Source organism: Cervus elaphus, chromosome 5 (genome assembly GCF_910594005.1).
Source record: "Cervus elaphus chromosome 5, mCerEla1.1, whole genome shotgun sequence".
NCBI lineage: Eukaryota > Metazoa > Chordata > Mammalia > Artiodactyla > Cervidae > Cervus > Cervus elaphus.
The window spans coordinates 41,203,584-41,228,498 of record NC_057819.1 but is presented as its reverse complement, the minus strand read 5'-3'; the positions used below and the strand labels follow the sequence as shown (position 1 = coordinate 41,228,498).

The window sequence follows — 24,915 nt, the reverse complement described above, 5'->3', positions numbered from 1 at the left end:
CTTAGTTTTAAAATGTTAAATTTAGTTATTATTATAATATAGTCAATGATGTACCATCATTCTAAGTGCAGTAGTTATTAGACATCAAATTGGGATTAACATTGAAACTTCGATTTTCTTAAAGAGTTAAAATTAAAAAAAAAAAAAAAAGAGTTAAAATTTTAGTCTATTTAATCAATACTAGTCAAGATTGCTGGGAGAAATATCAATAACCTCAGATATGTAGATGACAACACCCTAATGGCAGAAAGTGAAGAGGAACTAAAAAACCTCTTGATGAAAGTGAAAGAGGAGGAGTGAAAAAGTTGGCTCAACATTCAGAAAACTAAGATCATGGCATCAGGTCCCATCACTAAATGGGAAATAGATGGGGAAACACTGTAAACAGTGTCAGATTCTATTTTTTTGGGCTCCAAAATCACTTTAGATGGTGACTGCAGTCATGAAATTAAAAGACGCTTACTCCTTGGAAGGAAAGTTATGACCAACCTAGACAGCATATTAAAAAGTAGAGACATTACTTTGTCCACAAAGGTCCGTCTAGTCAAGGCTATGGTTTTTCCAGTGGTCATGTATGGTTGTGAGAGTTGGACTGTGAAGAAAGCTGAGCACCAAAGAATTTGATGCTTTTGAACTGTGGTGTTGGAGAAGATTCTTGAGAGTCCCTTGGACTGCAAGGAGATCCAACCAGTCCACCCTAAAGGAGATCAGTCCTGGGTGATCACTGGAAGGACTGATGTTGAAGCTGAAACTCCAAATGCTTTGGCCACTTCATGGGAAGAGCTGACTCACTGGAAAAGACCCTGATGCTGAGAGGGATTGGGGGCAGAAGGAGACGGGGATGACAGAGGATGAGATGGCATCACCGACTTGATGGACATGAGTTTGAGTGAACTCTGGGAGTTTGTGATGGACAGGGAGGCCTGGCGTACTGTGATTCATGGGGTCGCAAAGAGTTGGACACAACTGAGCGACTGAACTGAACTGACTGTATACAAAACATTAAACCATTTCTGACTTCCTTCAATTTCTCTATTCTGCATAGATCAGCATCGTCATAATTCAACACCTATTGATTTTTTTTCAGTTACAGTTGTGAATGTAGTCATGGCTCCACTATATACCTGCACGTGTTCCTAACTGGTCTTCTTATCTCTATTCTCTCTCGTGTCTACACCATTCCATTTGGCTCCCAGCTTGATCTTCCAATAACACAGCTGTGATCACTGTACACTTAGTTTTGATCATGTTGATGCTCCCAAGCTTGCCTGGTTATACGTCAGAATCACAAGTGAGCTCACCACACACACAGAGTCCCACTCCCACAGATTCTGGTTCAGTGGGTCTGGGATGGGGCACAGGCATTTCTGATTTTAATAAGTGACTCAGTCAGTCGTGTCTGACTCTTTTCAACCCCATGGACTGTTGCCTGTCAGGCTCCTCTGTCCATGGACTTCTCCAGCTTAGAATACTGGAGTGGGTAGCCATTCTTTTCTCCAGGGGATCTTCCCAACCCAGGGATCAAACCCAGGTCTCCCCTGTTGCAGGCACATTCTTTACCATTTGAGTCATCAGGGGAGCCCTGGTAAATGTGACTCAGCTGATTCTAAATCCTGCGAATCAGCACATGGGAATTACTGCTTTGGATAACATTTGTAAAGTGTTTGTCATACAGCTTAGTACTACGTGGTAGGTGTCGAGTAACATTCAGTTCAGTTCAATTGCTCAGTCCTGTCTGACTCTTTACGAACACATGAATCTCAGCACGCCAGGCCTGTCTGTCCATCACCAACTCCTGGAGTCTACCCAAACACATGTCCATTGAGTCAGTGATGCCATCCAGCCATCTCATCCTCTGTCTTCCCCTTCTCCTCCTGCCTTCAATCTTTCCCAGCATCAGGGTCTTTTCAAATGAGTCAGCTCTTTGCATCAGGTGGCCAAAGTATTGGAATTTCAGCTTCAACATCAGTCCTTCCAATGAACACCCTGGACTGATCTTTAGGATGGACTGGTTGGATCTCCTTACAGTCCAAGTGATTCTCAAGAGTCTTCTCCAACACCACAGTTCAAAAGCATCAATTCTTCGGCGCTCAGCTTTCTTTATAGTCCAACTCTCACATCCATACATGACCACTGGAAAAACCATAGCCTTGACTAGACGGACCTTTGTGGACAAAGTAATGTCTCTGCTTTTTAATATGCTGTCTAGGTTGGTCATAACTTTCCTTCCAAGGGGTAAGCGTCTTTTAATTTCATGGCTGCAATCACCATCTGCAGTGATTTAGGAGCCCAGAAAAATAAAGTCTGACACTGTTTCCACTGTCTCCCCATCTATTTCCCATGAGGTGATGGGACCAGATATCATGATCTTAGTTTTCTGAATGTTGAGCTTTAAGCAAACTTTTTCACTCTCCTCTTTCACTTTCATCAAGAGGCTCTTTAGTTCTTCTTCACTTTCTGCCATAAGGGTGGTGTCATCTGCATATCTGAGGTTATTGATATTTCTCCTGGCAATCTTGATTCCAACTTGTGCTTCTTCCAGCCCAGTGTTTCTCATGATGTACTCTGCATATAAGTTAAATAATCAGAGTAACAATATACAGCCTTGATGTACTCCTTTTGCTATTTGGAACCAGTCTATTGTTCCATGTCCAGTTCTAACTGTTGCTTCCTGACCTGCATACAGGTTTCTCAAGAGGCAGGTCAGGTGGTCTTGTATTCCCATCTCTTTCAGAATTTTCCACAGTTTATTGTGATCCACACAGTCAAAGGCTTTGGCATAGTCAATAAAGCAGAAATAGATGTTTTTCTGGAGCTCTTGCTTTTTCGATGATCCATCAGATGTTGGCAATTTGATCTCTGGTTCCTCGGCCTTTTCTAAAACCAGCTTCAACATCTGGAAGTTCTCGGTTCATGTATTGCTGAAGCCTGGCTTGGAGAATTTTGAGCATTACTTTACTAGCATGTGAGATGAGTGCAATTGTGAGGTAGTTTGAGCATTCTTTGGGATTGCCTTTCTTAGGGATTGGAATGAAAACTGACCTTTTCCAGTCCTGTGGCCACTGCTGAGTTTTCCAAATTTGCTGGCATATTGAGTACAGCACTTTCACAGCATCATCTTTCAGGATTTGAAATAGCTCAACTGGAACTCCATCACCTCCACTAGCTTTGCTCCTAGTGATGCTTTCTAAGGCTCACTTGACTTCACATTCCAGGATGTCTGGCTCTAGGTGAGTGATCACACCATTGTGATATCTGGGTGGTGAAGATCTTTTGTACAGTTCTGTGTATTCTTGCCACCTCTTCTTAATATCTTCTCCTTCTGTTACGTTCATACCATTTCTGTCCTTTATTGAACCCATCTTTGCGTGAAATGTTCCCTTGGTATCTCTAATTTTCCTGAAGAGATCTCTAGTCTTTCCCACTCTGTTGTTTTCCTCTATTTCTTTGCATTGATCGCTGAGGAAGGCTATCTTACCTCTCCTGGCTATTCTTTGGAACTCTCCATTCAAATGGAAATATCTTTCCTTTTCTCCTTTGCTTTTCGCTTCTCTTCTTTTCACAGCTATTTGTAAGGCCTCCTCAGGCAAGCATTTTGCCTTTTTGCATTTCTTTTCCATGGGGATGGTCTTGATCCCTGTCTCCTATACAATGTCATGAACCTCCGTCCATAGTTCATCAGGCTCTCTGTCTATCAGATCTAGTCCCTTAAATCTATTTCTCACTTCCACTGTATAGTCATAAGGGATTTGATTTAGGTCATACCTGAATGGTCTAGTGGTTTCTCCTACTTTCTTCAGTTTAAGTCTGAATTTGGCAATAAGGAGTTCATGATCTGAGCCACAGTCAGCTCCCGGTCTTGTTTTTGCTGACTGTATAGAGCTTCTCCATCTTTGACTGCAAAGAATATAATCAATCTTATTTCAGTGTTGACTGTCTCGTGATATCCATGTGTAGAGTCTTCTCTTGTTTTGTTGGAAGAGGGTGTTTGCTATGACCAGTGCATTCTCTTGGCAAAACTCTATTAGCCTTTGTCCTGCTTCATTCCGTACTCCAAGGCGAAATTTGCCTGTTACTCCAGGTGTTTCTTGACTTCCTACTTTTGCATTCCAGTCCCCTATAATGAAAAGGACATCTTTTTTGGGTGTTAGTTCTAAAAGGTCTTGTAGGTCTTCATAGAACCGTTCAACTTCAGCTTCTTCAGCATTACTGGTTGGGGCATAGGCTTGGATTACCATGATATTGAATGGTTTGCCTTGGAAACGGAGATCATTCTGTCATTTCTGAGATTGCATCTAAGTACTGAATTTCAGACTCTTTTGTTGACCATGATGGCTACTCCATTTCTTCTAAGAGATTCCTTTAGTCCCACCCAACTGTGTGCTCCTTCCTCTACCAACTCTCTACCCCAACTCAAAGAACTATCGGTAGTTCAATATTTCCTTCAAAATGCAATTCCTTGGTTAGGAACTGAAGGCTCTCTGCAGTGATCCTACCTTAGCTTTCCAGTTTTATCTTTCACTTCACCTTTGTATATGCCATTCCTCTACCATCCTAGCCAACTAGTCTACTCACAGCTAAGCCTTATGATTTCCCTTGTTTGGGTCTTTATTCATCCCATCCTTTACCTAGAATGCTCTGTCCAAATCCAGTTCATTTCTGAAAGCAGATCACATGGAATCTCTTAGCCTCTCTTTGTAATCTCAGATCTCCCCCTTTTCAGAATTTACAGAGTGTGTGGTTGTATTACCTAATTTATCTTTTATTGAAGTACAGTTGTGTCACATGTCACAATGTCGTGTCAGTCTCTGCTATACAATGAAGTGACTCAGTTTTAAACATATACAATCTTTCTTTATAATATTCTCTTCCATTATGGTTTATACCAGGAGATTGGATACAGTTCCTTGTGCTATACAGTAGGACCTTGTTGTTTATCCATTCTAAATGTAATAGTTTGCATCTACCAACCTCAGATTCCCAGTCCATTCTCTTCCCCCAACCACTCGCCCATAAGTATGATCTCTGAGTCTCTTTTCTGGTTTGTAGATAGGTTCATTTGTGCCATATTTTAGATTCCACATATAAGTGATATCATATAGTATTTTCTTTCCCTTTCTGACTTACCTCACTTAGTATGATAATCTATAGTTGCATCCATATTGCTACAATTGGTATTATTTTCTTTTTTATGGCTGAGTAGTATTCCATTTGTAGCAATATGGATGCAACTATAGATTATCATGGAATGATAATTCATGAATGAGTGAAGAATGAAGAAGAATGAAGAAGAATGTGTGTGTGTGTGTATACACACACACATATATATATATGCACACACTGCATCTTCTTCATTCATTTGTCAATGGATATTTAGGTTTTCTCCACAGAGGTTCATGTATGTTTTTGAATTATAGTTTTATCTGAGTGTATACCCAGAAGTGGGATTGATGGATCATATGGTAATTCTATTTTTAGTTTTCTGAGAAACCTCCATACTGTTTTTCATAGTGGTTGTACCAACTTACATTCCCACCAACAGTATACGTGTGTTCCCTTTTCTGCACACCCTCTCCAGAATTTGTTATTTGTTGACTTTTTAATGATGGCCATCCTGACTGGTATGAGGTGGTACCTCATCATAACTTTGATTTACATTTCTCTAATAATTAGTGATGCTGAGCATTTTTCATGTGCCTACTGGCCATCTGTATGTCTTCTTTGGAGAAATGTCTATTAAAGTCTTCTACCCATTTTTCAGACCACCTGACCTGCCTCCTGAGAAACCTGTATGCAGGTCAGGAAGCAACAGTTAGAATTGGACATGGAACAACAGATTGGTTCCAAATAGCAAAAGGAGTACGTCAAGGTTGTATATTGTCACTCTGCTTATTTAACTTATATGCAGAGTACATCATGAGAAACGCTGGACTGGAGGAAGCACAAGCTGGAATCAGGATTGCTGGGAGAAATATCAATAACCTCAGATATGCAGATGACACCACCCTTATGGCAGAAAGTGAAGAAGAACTAAAGAGCCTCTTGATGAAAGTGAAAGAGGAGAGTGAAAAAGTTTGCTTAAAGCTCAACATTCAGAAAACTAAGATCATGGCATCAGGTCCCATCACCTCATGGGAAATAGATGGGGAGACAGTGGAAACAGTGTCAGACTTTATTTTCTTGGGCTCCTAAATCACTGCAGATGGTGATTGCAGCCATGAAATTAAAAGACGCTTACCCCTTGGAAGGAAAGTTATGACCAACCTAGACAGCATATTAAAAAGCAGAGACATTACTTTGTCCACAAAGGTCCGTCTAGTCAAGGCTATGGTTTTTCCAGTGGTCATGTATGGATGTGAGAGTTGGACTATAAAGAAAGCTGAGCGCCGAAGAATTGATGCTTTTGAACTGTGGTGTTGGAGAAGACTCTTGAGAATCACTTGGACTGCAAGGAGATCCAACCAGTCCATCCTAAAGATCAGTCCAGGGTGTTCATTGGAAGGACTGATGTTGAAGCTGAAATTCCAATACTTTGGCCACCTGATGCAAGAGCTGACTCATTTGAAAAGACCCTGATGCTGGGAAAGATTGAAGGCAGGAGGAGAAGGGGATGACAGAGGATGAGATGGCTGGATGGCATCACTGACTCAATGGACATGTGTTTGGGTAGACTCCGGCAGTTGGTGATGGACAGGGAGACCTCGTGTGCTGCGGTTCATGGGGTTGCAAAGAGTCAGACACGACTGAGTGACTGAACTGAAGTGAACCCATTTTTCAATTGAGTGTTTTGTTGTTGAGTTGTATGAGCTGTTTGTGTATTTTGAAGACTAAGCTTTTGTTGGTTAAATAATTTGCAAATATTTTCTCCCATTTCATGGGTTGTCTTTCTGTTTTTCTTTTTTTTTAATGTTTTTCTTTTCTGTACAAAAGCTTGTAAGTCTTAATTACATCCCATTTGCTTCTTTGTTTTTATTTCTATTGCCTTGGGAGACTGACCTTAAAAAAAAAATGTCAAAATATAGCCAGCTAGATCTATCTCTCTTTCTCCATAGAATATTCATCCATAAATACATAGATATTTAAGTTGTTTCATATTTCTTCTGCTAGATGTAAGATCATCAAATGCAATGACTGTGTCTTTTTCTTTGTGTTTGCCAGTCCCCCTAACCGTCACCACATACATTTTGCCAAGCACAGCTCCATTTACTAATCCTTACATATTTATCAAGTGACTGTGTGCCGGGTGCTGTGCCAGTAGACAAGATGGATAGAATTCCTGATCTCTTAAAACTGACATTCCAGTGAGAGAGAGAAAGACCATAAACAAGAAAATTAACGGGGTGACAGAGTAGAGAATAACTTTCATGTGGGAAAGAGATCACAGTTTGTCTGTCTGACAGGAGATGATATGTTACCGCTGGTCTGAATATCTAGGAGCCAGATAGGCAAAGGTTAAGTAGAACATCCCACATGGAAGGAAGAGCAGGAACAGCGTTCAGCTGGTGCCAGTGTGGCGTGCACAGCGGCTGGAGGAAGAGAGTGACAGGAGGTGGAGACACAGAGGTGGCCGGGGGACAGATAGGGCCAGGTCTTGTAGCTGGCTGGGGACAGGGGGAGGAGAGGGAAGGGAAGAGGGAAAGAAAGGAGGAAAGGGGGAGGAAAAAAGTTAGAGACAGAAGGAAAGAGCAATGGGTATGAACGCATTAACCTTTTAGTGTGTTATTAGTACAATCTTATAAGTGAATAAGTTTTTTTAAATATAGAAAAGACGGGAAGAATTTTAAAGGAGTTATTTAGTAAGTAGAATTCTAAAATACATTAAATACTAGAATTATGTGAATAAACTCATATTGTGTGTTGTGTTCAGTTGCTCAGTCATGTCTGACTTTTTGCAACCCTATGAACTGTAGCCCACTAGGTTCCTCTGTTCATGGGATTTCCCCAGCAAGAATACTGGAGTGTTTTGCCATTTCCTCCTCCAGGAGATCTTCCTGACCCAGGGATCGAACCCACATCTTCTGCATTACAAGCATGAATAAATCCATGCTTATATCTTAAAATGTTTATCTCCTTTAACCCCCTTTTTAACACTTAACAATATTTTCTTCCACTTACCCTACTACCCAGTAAGCCATAACTGGTGGTGCTCTCCTCTGATCAGTCCAGTTTTCAGGTGAGCATTCAAACAATACACCATGTTCTTTCACAGGGCTCAGAGAAGACACTGAATTTGTTGAACCTGAGTGATCTTTACCATTTAGTGCTTTCTTCTTCTGTAAATTAATAGGTATTATTAGTCTTGGCTGGTATTAATTGTGCTGCTTTAAATGTTTTCATATATAGATTTGAACTGGCTGATCCTAATACTGTAAGTGCCCGCAATGACATTCTTCTCCTTACCTGCAGCAAAATTTCTACCCTTCCTCATACTTTAAATGCCATCTCCTACAAGAGACTTCACGGATAAAGTTTCTCTTGACTCTCCAAGGAAACATTTGTTTCACAGTCTTACCTTATTAATATTTACACTATATTATATTAGCAGTTTGTAGGTTTGTCTTCCCCAGTACATTAGAACCTTTTTCCCAGGGCAGAGACTATATGCCGTTCATCTCTGTATTCCTGAAAGCAGCTGTGTTTGGTACACAGTAGGTGCTTAATGAACAGATTACTAATGAGTTACTAAATGAGTAGATGATTTTAAAGCAGTATTTTTCCCTTGAAGCATACTCTCCAAATTTCCCACTGATTAAATCATTAGGAAACCAGGGACCCACTTGTAATATAAAGACTTTCTGGAAGGCTCAGGCCAAAACAGTGGAGTGATCCTTGATTCTTCTCCTTCTTTCAAAATGCTTATTGAAGACACAAATCCTTTTGGCTCATTCTCCATTATATCTGCAAGATCCAGAACCCACTGACATTTCTTGCTTTGAGAATTTCCACAGCTCCTTGCCTCCCACCCTTTCTACCTACCCTGCAAGCTTGTTCAGAGTAGCCCGAGTGATCCTTTGAAACTAAGGAACATGTCCTTGCTCTTCTCAGAACTACCCAAGAACTTCCCATCTTCTTCCGGATAAATCTCAAAAAGCCCTTAGCCTATCAGGCCTTGCATGACCCAGCCCTGCTGCTTTTGCCGTCTCGGCTCCTGCTGCTCTCCTCCTGACTCAGGCCGCTCCTGCGCGCTCAGCCACCCTGCCTCCACGGCTGTGTACCAGCTGCTCCTCCTGTCTGGAAGCTCAGCCGCCACATTTGACACGTGGCTTTGTCCCTCAGTTCCTTCTGGTTTCTGTTCAAATATCACTTGACATGATCAGAGGGATCTTTCAAAATAGTAACCACCACCTCTCATCCTTACTCTGTTCTGTTATAATTGCTGTTGAAACTTATCCTACCTGATATATTAAACTGCTTGCTAATTCATTAGCTTGCCCTGCTAGAATACAGGCTGCATGACGAAAGAGACTTTTTGTTCACTGCTGTATCCCCAGCATCTTGAGTAGTATCTGGTGAATGGTAGGTACCTCAATGTTTAAATAATACGGGGAAGGCTAATTTATATTACTAAGTAAGTTAACGAAATGAACCTTACAGAATCTATTAGTGTGTTAAACAGGAAAGGAGGAGCATAAGAATGCAAAGCACATAGAGATATATAGTCAAACATAACATTTTGCTGAATACCAATTTCTGGTAGCTAGAAGAAGAAATCCTATAAGACAAAGAGTTTCACTGCTGACTGAGTCCTAAGAGATCATATAATTCAGCTCACTCACTTTATAACTGAGGAAATAGGAAGAGTTGAGACCCAGTCCAGAAGTCCTTATTCCCAGCCCAATGTTCTACCACCTAAGTTCTTCACAAATTTAGCAACCTTGGTACATGTATTGCTATATACATTACATTAATTTTTCAGTCTTCTTTATTTTTTTGGCAGTATGATGTTTCACCAGTCACAAATAAGCTTCTATATATTTATCAAGATATTTAATACTTATCTTTCCCTGCTATTAAATCTATGTAATTGAGATTTTAATTGTATACAACATTACTACTTTTCTGGAGGTACAATATTAAATAAAACTTCATTCCGGATTGAAAAGCAAGCAAGCAACCAACCAACCAAGTGGCTAAAACATTTATAACACTATTGTGTAAATTCTGTTCTTTATTCCTTTATATTCCTGATACTTTATCCTGCCTTTGAATACTTAAAAAATTACCAGTTACAAAATGGTAGAGATAAATATCCAAATAATGGTTGAGTCACATATCAAATATGGGAGGCAAGTTTACATTACAAACTACTATATTCTATTTTGCTATAGAAAAACACAGGCTCACCATTTCAGAAACAGATCCACCATTTCCTGAAACAGTAATCTGGGACATCAAACTCAGAATTACGAAAGAGTTAAAAGTTAAGTACAGTGAATATAATTCTTTGGCATTCAAATTAGATGGAATGACTATTAAAAAATTAAGTGAAAAGAGTTATTGCTAAAGAGTTTTAGAATATTTAGAGATCTGGAAGTAAAATTGGCAGAGAGCTATATTTATAGCAGTGCCCTACCTCTTCAGCCAACGTCTGCTGGAAAACTGCACGAATGGAGAGACAACACTGATGGAAGTTCTTTATCAGTTGAGGGTGGATAGAGCCGCTCAGCTGTGCCACCTCTTCATGGGTAGGAGTAATAAAGATCCCTTGCACTGTTTCTAAGGCAACATAATGGAAAAGTGTGTTCTCAGGACCAGATGTCAATCTTGGGGGAAAAAAAGGAATTAAAAAAAGATATTAGAGTAAACTTAAAAATGTTGCTTCGTTTTGAATTTTGTAGATGTCTAATAAGCTTCTAACTATGATAGAACATTAGGAGTATAATTAGGGAAGAAAAACTAGACCAAACACTGAAATTCCCTCTTCCTCCTTATCTGAAATACAGGCTAGGGTTATATTTATCAGTTCCCTTAACGGAGGCAAATACTACATGTTATTCAAGGATAAATAAACACCAATTCATTTGCAAGTAACTTTATCATCCCTTTGCTAAACAACCCAAACTGGCTAAAACCTTCTTTTTCCATGGTTGGTAATGAATAACTCAGCCTGAGTCTGGCCCAGATACCTATAAGCCATAAACAAGGTATCAGTCTAGGGTGCACCACATACAAAAACACCTTCCAACAAACTAAGATTTTCAGTTAGTAGCTTAGTAGCCATAAAGTCTCTTACCATGACAGTCAAAAGAACCATCCTGAAGAAAAATGAAATCAGTATTACTAACTACAAAGCTGAGTTAACATTCTAGAAGCCATGGCTATTACTAGAAGTATTCCACTACTTCTCATCATTACAGTCTCTTTTCTATGTTCTCTTACTATTTTCACTACTCCATTCTTTTCCATCCTTTCTTCCCCTGCTGAGGTTTGAGATGCCAGCAGAACCTATAAATACCGCTTATTTCTACCAGTGGTAAGAAGAGTAAAGAACAACAGAAGCGGTGACAATGAAATAATGGTAATAGTTATCATATACTGAATGCCCTCTGTGTGCCAGGGTAGGTGCTTTAAAATATCTTAGGCTTAATTCTCATAATTACCCTGTAAGATATTAACTACTCCTATCTTCATTTTAACCATAAGGAAGTCAATGTTCAGAGAACTTGCATTAACTTGTTTGAGGTCACACAGCTCAGTGTCAGAGCTTAGCTGATTCTGAGACCTGCTCTACTACACCTTGCTTTTTCCTGATTGTCAGTCTATGAACATATGGACTGAAATCCCCCATCAGCGCCTCCTGTTAAACTGTTAATTAGGCAGCAAGGTCAGAATAACTTTTTATCACTAACTGATGGTCTTGATTTTCTTTAAAGAGGCCAAAGATAGGCAGGGAAGGAGATCATCTATAAATTTTTCTCATACTTTTCCATAGGGTGGTGGGTTCATTAACAACTGGTGTCTGGTATTTTTTCAATTAAGTAAAAAATAATCAAAATACAAAAGCTGTAATTATTCAAAAAGAAAATAATTGAAAACATACCATTTAATTCTGAGGTTTTCAAATTCAAAAAAAGGTACAGAACAGAAATGACTCTTTTAAAAAAGAGTTATTAGTAATGTTGGTATTTAGGGAGGTTTAGAATTTAAATTTATATTAACTTCTTTAGTTTTCTCTCAGAACAACCCCACAACACAATGAGCAGCTCTGGTTCTTGAAAACCATAAATTACCTCTGTATATTAACTCACTCAGTGTATAAACTGAAAGTTTAAAAATCATCAAACAAGTGATTTGGAAGGACAAGTATTTATTTTTAAAACATGCAGATTAAATCGGATTTGTTCTTCAGAAAGGTCACCCCTACAGCAGAGGATAGATTCAGGATAGGATAGGAATTGGGAACTGGTTGCAGTATAACCAGGTGAGAGAATGGGAGCTTGAACTAGGGTACAATTATTAGGCGCTGGGTGGATTCAAGAGTTACTAGAATGCAGAATGGGTAAGACTTGTTTACTGAATGGAATATTTTCTGCATATTATTATTTTTAGTATATTATATATTTTTATTTTACAAAAACAAATTAGGATAGTATATTACACACCAGTCTATATCATACTTTTTAAATAAACTATATAGTTTGAACATCTTCCATGTCAGTAAAGAGAATAAATATGCCTCTGTAGCATCCTTTTAAATAGGAGAGCCTATGATTTACATCACATATTAATTTATGCTTAAAAACACAATTATAAACTTATATTGTTACAATCTAACCTTTTGTTAAGCTATAAACTTGCAAAAAGTATTTCCTTTTACTAGAGAGAAAGCCCAAATAACATATATATACATACACATTAAAAAAATAATATACAGAGGTAATAAAAATTCAGAGCAGTAGTTTTTGTTAAATGGAAGATTAGGGATTGGGGAAGTTATTACAGGCTTCCACCAGAGGTTTGGTTTAGATTTGTTTAAAAAATATTTTTGTTTTTTAAAATAACTAATTTTCTTTAACTACTAAAATATTACACCTCATATTGGAAGGCATTAAATTCCAAATTTTAACACATTAGATTTTCAATGCATTATTTTATGAAGACAAGTTACCTTGTTTTTGCCCTCACTTTATGAAAAAAGTTTTTCCTGACGACTCTGAAACATATAGATGAACTTAATATAAAACATTTCAATGATTAAGAAGGTGGTAGCTCTAAGACGTCTTTTTAAATATTAGTTTTAATTGGAGGGTCACTGCTTTACAATGTTGTGTTGGTTTCTGCCATACAACGACGTGAATCAGCCGTAAGTATGCACATGTCCCCTCACTTCTCCCCAGCCCCTCACCTTCTCCTTTGCCTCTAGGTTGTCACAGAGTGCCGGGTTGAGCTCCCTGTGTTACCCAGCAGCTTCCCACCAGCTACGTATTTTACATACGGTGATGTGTATGTTTCCATGCTGCTCTCTCAGTTCGTCCCACCCTCCCCTTCCCCCGATGTGTCCACAAATCTGTTCTCTATGTGTGTGTCCCTATTCCTGCCCTGCCAATACGTTCATCGGTGCCGTTTTTTTTAGATTCCAAATACATGTGTTAATATACAGTTTTTTTTTTTTTTACAGTTTCTTTGTTAGCACTGGGTCTTAGTTGCGGCATGCAGGATCTTTAGTTGCGACATGTGGGATTTAGTTTCCTGACCAGGGACCAAATCCAGGCCCCCTGCATTGGGAGCACAGAGTCTTTAGTCACTGGATCACCAGGGAAATCCCCAATATTTGTTTTTCTCTTTCTGACTTACTTCACTCTGTATAACAGGCTCTGGGTTCATCCACCTCACCAGAACTGACTCAAATGTGTTCCTTTTTATGTCTGAGTAATATTGAACAGCTTTTTTTTTCTTTTAATGTGAATTTGATTTGTACATGTCTACTTGCTCTAATGAAAGTGTGCAATAGGAGTTTATTACACAAACTGATTCCATGCATGCTATCATAATACCATACAAAGCTCAGGAAGGAAGCCCTGCATAACAAGAAGTGAATTTGTAACAGTTCATATTTTAATAATTATAGACAGATTAAGTTCTAAACATGCTCCTCCCACTCAGCTCTTTTTACATCAGAATTCCCTATTTACTTTTACTTATTTCCTAAAGAGGGTGTCATAGGTCAGTTCCCTAACCCTCCCAGACTCTGATAGGGAGGTATGCAGGGAGGAAGTTTATTAGGGAGGACTTTTGGGGATAACAGCTGTGGGGGTGAGCATGAAGGAAGCAGGATTGAGCAGAGGGAAAAGCTGAACTGTGCTCCAGTTGAGACAGAAGACTCAGCAGCTACTGCCAGGACCCCTGAAACTTGGATGGCTTTTCAGAGTTGTGTTGAATTTAAGTAGGGGCAAGCCTGCACTCACTTATCGATTAGTCATTAGATGTGGCTACTCCTAGGGAGAGGTGGTAAGCTTGGCGGAGTTGATAAACTTCCAAGTTGGACAAGGCCAGGGTAGGGGGACTCCACTATGAGCCATTAGCAATCAGCACTCTCAAGCCCTGGGAATGAGTACTCAGAGCTAAGGAGTATCTACAAAACCACAGCATCCATGAGAGCCTAAAAACAGTAAACTAATTTAAAAATTAGACACACAGAAGGGAGGAAGAGACATAAGTGGAAACTTACATTTTGAAGTACTACTTTGATGTTTTTTATTTCTTATGTTTCTTATATGCATAATGAAAAATTTTAGGGAAATAGTATAGCTATCTTCTTTCATATATAAGAGGTACCATATTTGCTGAATAAAATTTATATGTTATGGAACTGCACTTTTTCACTGTAAAATTTCCTCAAACACAGAGCGTTAAGTGAAAAAGAATGAAACAAGGAAGTTTCTTACTTCACTGTGTTATATATATCCAGTTCTTTTTCTGAAAGGTCCTTTTTCAGGTTCCCCAAATGAAATGGATTTGGAAGAGTAGACTTCTTTTTAGTAACCTGAAAAGTATTATTAAGTAGATCCATTTATTATCTAAGAATGGAAATCAAACAGAAGATATAATGTAAAACTAGAAGTCTTTCAAGTCTTATTATTTTTCAATGTTTCTGTTAGGGGAACGGCTGATCAAAACCACTCACCCTGGCCAGGCACAATAGTTGACTACTTGCATGAGTTATCTGACAAGAGGGGTCCTAGTAAGGAATGCAGAAGTGACAAGCTACCACCAACTGGAAGAATTTGGGAAAGGTCAAAAGGAGAGAGGAGACACCAATCCGTATGTCCTACCAACGTCCCAGAATCCTTGCTGGAATCCATCTTGGCTGAGCAACGCGCACAACACCAGGAAGGACCCTGAGTCAGAATGACTGGCCAGAGACAACCCAGAAACCAACCCCATCATCATAAAACCTGAGACTGCAAAACATGTGGCAGAGAAGTGCTCCCTGGGTTCCCTTACCCTGTTCTCTGCCAGGGAGCCCCTTTCCAGTAAAGTCTCTTACTTCATCAGCATGTGTCTCTCCAGGTAATTCACTTCCAAGTGTTAGACAGGAGCCCCCTCTTGGACCCTGGAAGGGGTTCCCCTTCCTGCCAACATTTCCTTCAAACATTTTCAATGCTAACTTGTACCCTTGGCTTATCCTATGCTAGCAGTAACCACAGTAACACATCATGCGAGAGGACATGACAGTTCCCTAATGTTTTACTACTTGGTATTCCTCTCTCTCTTGGCCCTAAATCACTGGTTTGCCAACAGCGACAAAAACCACCACTAGTACAAATGAAGAAGGATTTGTCATTAAAAATTCCCTTGCAATTACAAATAAGGACTGGAGAGACAGTTTAGCTCCTAGAATGTACACATAGGAATGAACACATACCTTAAGCAAGGCTCCAGTTTCTTCTGAACCATCCGAACCCTGAGATTCTGTAGTGTGGGGGCTCAGGCCAACACCTTCACCTTCAAGACCATTGTCAGGTCCTCCACTTCGGGATGGACTGGGCTTACGTGTCTTTAAGGAATAGTCACCGAAAAGGGTTCTTCTGCATGTTGGAGAGGTTGCGATCTTGGAAGCACTGTGCAGCCTACTGAGGATAGGTGAGGTGGTTAAATTATCTAATTTTTCATGTGACCCAGCAAGGAACCAGTCAGCACAAGACAAGCAGGGGGTTGGAGAAGAGGCTAGCCGTTCATTTATGCGGGAATCTACCCCTTCCAGCTGGTGAAGAGTTGTTTTGACCTGATCCACATATATACAATCTGGTCCAGGATTCCCAATGGCTCTGGACGCACAGCCTCCAGCTTCTAATAGTACACATAAGATATAATGTCTCTATAAGAAAAAAAAAATTAATACAGGTTTAGCTACATGAAAATATTTGTATGTAATGGGCATGCATAAATTTATGAATACTAAACAGTGCTGAAGAACTGATGCTTTCATATTGTGGTGCTGGAGAAGACTCTTCAGAGCCCCTTTGATAGCAAGGAGATCAAACCAGTCTAATCCTAAAGGAAATTAACCCTAAGCATTCACTGGAAGGACTGATGCTGAAGCTCCAATACTTCAGCCACCTGATGCAAAGAGCCAACTCTTTGGAAAAGACCTTGGTGCTAGGAAAGTTTGAGGACAGGAGGAGAAGGGCACAACAGATGATTAGATGGTTAGATAGCATTACTAACTCGACGGACATGAGTTTGAGCAAACTCTGGGAGATAGTGAAGGACAGGGAAGCCTGGCATGCTGCAGCTATGGGGTAGCAAAGAGTCGGACATGACTTAGCGACTAAAGAACAAACAGATATGGGCATGTGGCATAATTATGTGATGGTTATGAAAAACTCCACCCTCCTCTTCTTAGTTATCCTCAAGGCTACTTGATGACCCTTGAAAACAAATCTCATATTGCCTTATCCTGATACACCATAAGCTGCCACTTTTGGCACATGGACTCCCCTAAGGTAGCCTTCAAAGAGCCTTCATCAGTGGTAGTCCTTTCATTTGCAATCACGTATTTATTCTGTTTCTGATTCTATATTCTTTTCATGTCTCTCTATTTCCCAAAACAAACTAGAAGGTAAAACCTCTGGTTTTATAGAAATGGGAACAAAAGATCTTAAGAACCTGCTAAAATCTTATCTTGGGGTTCATTACTATTTCTCTATGAGTATTAAATGGATACAAAATAAAAGAAATAAAGGAGAGTAACTTATTTGAATACCAGTATTTGACATGCTTATAATTTTAAATTATCATTTTTGTGTATTTATTTAGACAATCAGTAAATGGCAAAAACAAACAAACTCAAGAAAGAAACTAAGGTAAACTTACCAAGCCAACAATTAGCAAAAAATATCTCCCTTCAGGTTCCTGAAAGACTTCAGTGTTTGAGTCTGCAGAAGGCTGGAGGTGATGTCGAGGAAATACTTCCCTCCATATTACCAACTGACCAATCCTCTGTTTTGCTGCTAAAGGCAGCAGGCAGTAGTGGCGACAGTACACAGCAATATCAGTAAGATCATCCTTAGGCAAATGACTGCATACCAGATACCCCTTGAATTGAGCCACAGAAAATAAAGTCAACTAGTGACATAAAGCAGTAATCCTATAATGTATTTTTAAGGGTTTTACAGGTATTTCTTCAGTTGGTTTAAAATATTTCAGTTTTAAATGGAATAAAGAAATAACAAAAATGTCTTCTTTCAACTATTCATCAAGTATGTATAATAACTTAGGTCTGTAATAAATACTTTAGCATAAAGCAAGATCACTTCTAAGTAGCATTAATCTGAGAATTTGAATTACAAAGAACTAAATTCTGAAGATGAAAAGCAGAGAAGTATGAGTTGAGGTGGGGTGAGACTTTCACATTTATAGTTCTGTATTGTCTAATTCTCTTTAGATATGTTTAATTCTGTGCTTAAAAATATATGAAATTAAAATACCTAAATTCATTTGATGAATTGGAAACTTTGAATTGAAACTTAACTTGTTTTACCTGGAAGGCAACTACCTAATTTTAGAAAATTTATCAATAAGATACAGTTACTTTTTGAAGATAAGGGAAAATTATACACAACTGCAAAAGGAAATCAACAAAGTATTGCTCTTTTCTCATATACACTTGATTCTTTGAGTACTGTTTCTTTCTTACAAATTTTTAAATGCTTTAAAATGTAATGAAACAAATATTTAATGTATTTGTAAATATTAGGTGTAAGTCTTGTTTTAAGATCCAAATTTTATTGTATCTACATTCAGAGAAAAAGAAATGCATTTCTCATGTTTATAAGAGTTTGAGAAAATTTAGGTTTGTTCATATAACAGTACAACATTTAAAAGTCAAGCTTAACTTACCTTGTAAAATAGAGAAGACCCCAAAATTGTATATAGCCGTCTCATGTCATAGTAATCCTCAGACTAGGGGAAAAACCACAGTGGATTTATACATGTATATGTATATTTTATGATTTAAAAAATATCCTAGTTAAGCTACAACAATTAAAATGGAAATTACATTCCTCAGTAACTGAAGTTTCCCCTTTTTGGTATTTACTTATTTATTATGGAAGCACAGTTGATTTACAGTGTTTCAGATGTACAGTATGGTGGTTCAGTTACAATCACACACACACATTCTTTTTCAGATTCTTTTCCTTTATAGGTTATTGCAAGATAATGAGTATGGTTTGCTGAACATAGATCCTTGTACTGAGGTATAAGGTGCCTATGTATTTATTTTTGACTGAAAACAACCTTATTTTTGATTCTTATAAAATATTGTTGAATAGAGACACGTAAGAGTAGAACATGTTTGTTATCCCAAGAGGGATTGAAAGAAATCTACCCAGACAAAATGCTTCTACTAGACATCATCTAAAATATTTGATATTACCATATACTATTTTTGAAACTACAAACTGGTACAACCTATTTGGGGTTTAAAAGTATGTAAAAAAAATTAAATACACATATCCTTTGAGTAATTCCTCTTTTATAAATCTACAGAAATACTTGAACAAGGCAATCAAGATTTTTGTATAAAAAGTTTAGAATTTCTAATAAAAAATAGCACCCCCAATGATATGTGTATGTGTGTGTGTATATATATGCATGCATGTGTGCTAAGTCACTCAGTCCATCTCTTCTGTGCGATTCATAGACTGTAACCAGCCAGGTTCCTCTGTCCACGCAGTTCTCCAGGCAATAACACTGGAGTGGGTAGCCATTCCCTTCTCCCTGGGATCTTTCCAACCCAAGGTCTGAACCTGGGTTTCCTGCATTGCAGGTGGATTCTTTAGCATCTGAACCACCAGAGAAGCCCATATGTATATGTGATGTATGTATGCCATGCCCTCCTCCAGGGGATCTTCCCAACCCAGAGACTGAACCCACATCTCTTAGGTCTCCTGCATTGGAAGGCGGGTTCTTTACCACTAGTGCCACCTGGCATATACATACGTATTGGCTTGTACAGGGGTATGTATGGGCTTCCCCAGTGGCTCAGACGGTAAAAAAATCTGCCTGCAATGCAGGAAACCCAGGTTCAGTTCCTGGGTCAGGAACATCTCCTAGAGAAGGGAATGGCAACCCACTCCAGTATTCTTGCCTGGAGAATTCCACAGAGAGAAGAGCCTAGCATGGGATCGCAAAGAGTCAGACACAACTAAGCAACTAACACTTTCACTTTCATGTATGTGTACAGAAAACAGTATGGAAGAATACATCCAAACTGTTAGAGCAGTTACAACTGAGGATGGAACTGGTGGAGAGGGATGAGGAAGGAGGACATGTGTTTTTTAGTAATCATGCTAGCATATTTTTAACCCAATACGCATGCACTACTTTTATAATTAAAAAACAACAAAACAAAACGTAAGGAAAACTGGAAATAATCTAAATATCCCTCAACTGGGGGATGGATTAACACTGCTAACTTCATACAGTGGACTACTGTATGCAGTAAAAAGAACTGAACTACTGATACAGACAATGAATGAATCTCAAATAAATTATGCTACGTGAAAGAAGTCAGACCCATCCTTTTTCATTTGTTTTGACTGCTTTTATGTCAAAGATATTTCCTGTGATACTTTACTGTCCTCACATTTAAGAATGAGGTGTTAATAAGTTTATTGGAAGCTTTTTGAGGGTATGGAAGCTCTTTGGCTTCACTGTAGGTAAACTTTTAGAATTTTAATTAAAAATATTTACATGGTGAAATATACATAAAGTTTACTATCTTAATAACTGTTAAATGTACAGCTCAATAGCATTATGCACATTGACACTGTTCGCAACCAAATCAGAACTTTTTCCTCTTGCAAAACTGAAACTTACTATCTATCAAACAAGGACTCTCCATCCCCCTCCCTTCCCCCAGCCCCTGGCATCCACTCTTCTACTTTCTGTTTGTATGAATCTGACTACTTTAGGCATCTCCTACATTCTTGCCTGGGAAATCCCATGGACAGAAGAGTGTGATGGGGTACAATCCATGGGGTCACAAAGAGCTGGACACGACTGAGTAAACAACAACAATGGATGAAATCTTGCACTATTTTATCTTGTGATGGCCTTGGTTTGCCTTTGTAACGTGCTAGTGTGGTGTCCTTTGGGTTCATCCCTGTTGAGGCATATGTCAAAATTTACTTCCTCTTGGGGGCTAAGTCATGTTTCACAGCATGTATTGTCCATGATTTCTGTCTGTTTGTTCATCTGGTGGTGAATGTGGGTTGCTTTCTCTTTTTGGCTGTTGTGACTGATGCTGCTGTGAAGGTGGGTTTGCAAGTGTCTCTTAATTCTTTTGAGTATATGAACTGCTGGGTTGTGTGGTAGTTCTGTTTTTTATTTTTTTGCGGAGACCACCATGCTGTCTTTTTTTTTTTTTTATAACATTTGCACTGCTTTGCATTCCCACCAACAGTGCACAGGGTTTCCAGTTTTTCTACATCCTTGCCAACCTTTGGTATTTTTTGGGTTTTGTTTGGTTCTGCTGTTGTTGTTTAGGACCCTGCTTTTTCCACAGAAAATGATCTTGAATATTTTTTCATGTCAGTAGACAGTTTTCTAAACATGATTTTAATGGCTATATTATTGAAAAATTCCATAATGTAGTATTTTGTTTCCAGTAATTTTTCAGGGTATAAATAATGCTGTGGAGAATATTCCTAGAAAGAAAATCTTTGGGTACATCCCTGATATTTTCCTTTGTTGATAAGTTCCTGGAGGTTGAATTCCTATACCAGAGGATATATATTTTTAATGTATATTGCCAGATTGTTTTCCTGAGAGGTTGCATGAGTTTATATTCCTACTAGCAGTATGACAGTATCATCTACACTGCACATTTCAGACAAAATTACTTCAGTGTAAGATCTTAAATACAAGGTTACCAAGAATATACACCAACTGATAACAATGGTTAACTCTGAGAATAGGGCTGGTTTTGATGTATGAGTGGTCAAGCAAAATGCTAGGTTTATGTTTACTGTTTGCATTTCCCCATAAGAATGTACTCATGTAATATTTGTAAAACTAAATATTTAAACTTCCTAATTAAAAAAAGTCAGATGCAAAATATTATTTACCATGTGATTCAACTTATGTGACATTCCAGAAACGGGAAAACCATGTACACAGTAAACAGACCAGTGGTTACAGGAACTGGGGTAGGGGAAGGGACTGACTATAAAAAGGCACAGAAAATTTACTTAATATAAATTATACCTTAATAACAATCTTAAAACACTAAAGAACACAGAATTAAAACATAACATTAAATCTTAAATCTAATGTCACAAAAAGTTTAGAATAGATCCCTCTTTTTTTAATTAAAACTCTGAATGATTCTGCCAGTTCTGACAAATGTGTACAGATGTGTAAGTGCCACCAATATCAAGATATAGAACAGTTCCATCAACACAGTTGCCAATTTTTTTTTGCTGAGTATTATTCCATTGCATATATATATATATATATATATATATATATACACCACAATTTTTTGATGGACATTGAATATTAAGCTGCTATGAACATTTGTTTACAGGTCTTTGTATTGACATAGATTTATTTTTCTTGGGTAGTTAGATAGCAATGAGTTGGGTTTAGTTCAGTTCAGTTGCTCAGTCGTGTTTGACTTTGCGACCCATGGACTGCAGCATGCCAGGCCTCCCTGTTCATCACCAATTCCCAGAGTTTACTCAAACTCATGTCCATTGAGTCGTTGATGCCATCCAACCATCTCATCCTCTGTCATCCCCTACTCCTGTCTTCAGGGTCTTTTCCCAGCATCAGGGTCTTTTCCAACGAGTCAGTTCTTCGAATCAGGTGGCCAAAGTATTGGTGCTTCAGCTTCAGCATCAGTCCTTCCAATGAATAGTTAGGATTGATTTCCTTTAGGATGGACTGGTTAGATATCTTTGCTGTCCAAGGGACTCTCAAGAGTCTTCTCCAACACCACAGTTCCAAAGCATCAATTCTTTGGCACTCAGCTTTCTTTATGGTTCAACTCTCACATCCATAAACGACTACTGGAAAAAACCATAGCTTGGACTAAATGGACCTTCGTTGGCAAAGTAATGTCTCTGCCTTTTTTTTTTTTTTTTTAATATCTCTGCTTTTTAATAAGCTGTCTAGGTTGGTCATAACTTTTCTTTCAAGGAGCAAGTGTCTTTTAATTTCATGGCTGCAGTCACCATCTAGAGTGATTTTGGAGCCCCCCAAAGTAAACTGTTTCCATTGTTTCCCCATCTATTTGCCATGAAGTGATGGGACTGGGTGCCATGATCTTAGTTTTCTGAATGTTGAGTTTTAAGCCAACTTTTTCACTCTCCTCTTGCACTTTCATCAGGAGGCTCTTTAGTTTTTCGCTTTCTGCCATAAGTGTGCTGTCATCTGCATATCTGAGGTTATTGATTTCTCCTGGCAATCTTGATTCCAGCTTGTGCTTCATCCAGCCCTGCATTTTGCATGATGTACTCTGCATATAAGTTAAATAAGCAGGGTGACACTATACAGTCTTGAGGTACTCCTTTCCTGATTTGGAACCAGTCTGTAGTTCCATGTCTAGTTCTAACTGTTGCTTCTTGACCTACATACAAATTTCTCAGGAGGTAGGTAAGGTGGCCTGGTATTCCCATCTTTTTAAGAATTTCCCACAGTTTGTTATGATCCACACAGTCAAAGGCTTTGGTGTAGTCGATAGACCAGAAGTAGATGTTTTTCTAAAACTCTCTCACTTTTTTGATGATCCAACGGATGTGGGCAATTTGATCTCTGGTTCCTCTGCCTTTTCTAAATCCAGATTGAACATCTGGAAGTTCATGATTCACATACTGTTAAAAGCCTGGCTTGGAGAATTTTGAGCATTACTTTGCTAGCCTGTGAGATGAGTGCAATTGTGCAGTATTTGAGCATTCTTTGGCATTGCCTCTCTTAGGGACTGGAATGAAAACGGACCTTTTCCAGTCCTGTGGCCACTGCTGCATTTCCCACATTTGCTGGCATGTTGAGTGCAGCACTTTCACAGCATCATCTTTTAGGATTTGAAATAGCTCAACTGGAATCCCATCACCTCGCCTGACTTAGTTCATAGTGATGCTTCCTAAGGCCCATTTGACTTCGCATTCCAGGATGTCTGGCTCTAGGTGAGTGATCATGTCATCGTGATTATCTGGGTCATGAAGATCTTTTTTGTACAGTTCTTCTGTGTATTCTTGCCACCACTTCTTAGTATCTTCTGCTTCTATTAGGTCCCTACCATTTCTGTCCTTCATTGTGCCCATCTTTGCATGAAATGTTTCCTTGGTATCTCCAATTTTCTTGAAGAGATCTATTGCTTTCCTCTATTTCTTGCACTGATCACTGAGGAAGGCTTTCTGATCTCTCCCTGCTGTTCTTTGGAACTCTGCATTCAAATGGGTATATCTTTCCTTTTCTCCTTTGCCTTTTGCGTCTCTTCTTTTCAAAGCTATTTGTAAGGCCTCCTCAGACAACCATTTTGCCTTTTTGCATTTCTTTTTCTTGGGGATGGTCTTGATCACTGCCTCCTGTACAATGTCATGAGCATCCCTCCATAGTTCTCCAGGCACTCTATCAGATCTAATTCCTGGAATCTATTTGTCACGTCCACTATATAATCGTAAGAAATTTGATTTAGGTCATACCTGAATGGTATAGTGGTTTTCCCTACTTTCTTCAATTTAAGTCTAAATTTGGCAATAAGGAGTTCATGATCTGAGCTATAATCAGCTCCCAGTCTTGTGTTTTCTGACTGTATAGAGCTTCTCCATCTTTGGCTGCGAAGAATATAATCAGTCTGATTTTGGTATTGACCATCTGGTGATGTCCACAGTACAGATGTTTAGGTTATTAAGAAATTTCCAAACTCTTTTCCAAACAATTGTATCATTTTACATTATCAATTTATCAACTTTTTTCTTTTGTGTATTGTGTCTTGATATTGTAGACAAGGAATCCCAACAGATCTTTTTCTAACCAGTTAGTTCAACTGTTCACTAAAATGATGTTCTATGAACACAAGTGTTAGAGTTTTAATTAAACCTACAAATCTAGGTTCTGAAAACCTATATATTTTAATACTTTGGATCTAAACTGCTCCTAATGATTAGTATCTAGTTAATTTTTTTTTTCTCCATTGGTGAAAAAATGTACGACCTGTGAACAGTTCTCCTTGCTTAAATTTCCACTCTTTTTACAAACAAAATACCCTTCCATTTGCTCTGGATCTTAGCTAAGACTAAGCCGCCCTTTCAAGTGAACTACCTCCCCCTACTTTCACCAGCAGTCTGCTAAAGAATGACCCAGCCTCCCTGCTTCTACTTCCTAACGTCCCATTTACTTTTAAGAAACTTTCATTACTGAAAATTTTAGCACATACAAAAATAGAATAATATATTAGCTCCT

General features: G+C 38.6%; 1 protein-coding gene across 5 annotated transcripts in view; it reads right to left on the bottom strand.

Moving 5' to 3' along the window:
- The window catches only part of INTU (inturned planar cell polarity protein), a 94,960-nt gene that overhangs the window by 1,234 nt on the left and 68,811 nt on the right, over nucleotides 1-24,915 (bottom strand). For 4 of the 5 annotated variants that reach the window (XM_043902380.1, XM_043902382.1, XM_043902379.1 and 1 more), the window contains 6 exons: nucleotides 18,343-18,405; nucleotides 17,317-17,538; nucleotides 15,866-16,318; nucleotides 14,886-14,983; nucleotides 10,574-10,763; nucleotides 8,116-8,273 (listed from right to left, as the gene is read on the bottom strand). In XM_043902380.1, coding sequence (XP_043758315.1) covers nucleotides 8,116-8,273; nucleotides 10,574-10,763; nucleotides 14,886-14,983; nucleotides 15,866-16,318; nucleotides 17,317-17,538; nucleotides 18,343-18,405 — 1,184 coding nt within the window. The remainder of the gene's footprint in view (nucleotides 1-8,115; nucleotides 8,274-10,573; nucleotides 10,764-14,885; nucleotides 14,984-15,865; nucleotides 16,319-17,316; nucleotides 17,539-18,342; nucleotides 18,406-24,915) is intronic. The other variant, XM_043902383.1, reaches the window with a different exon arrangement.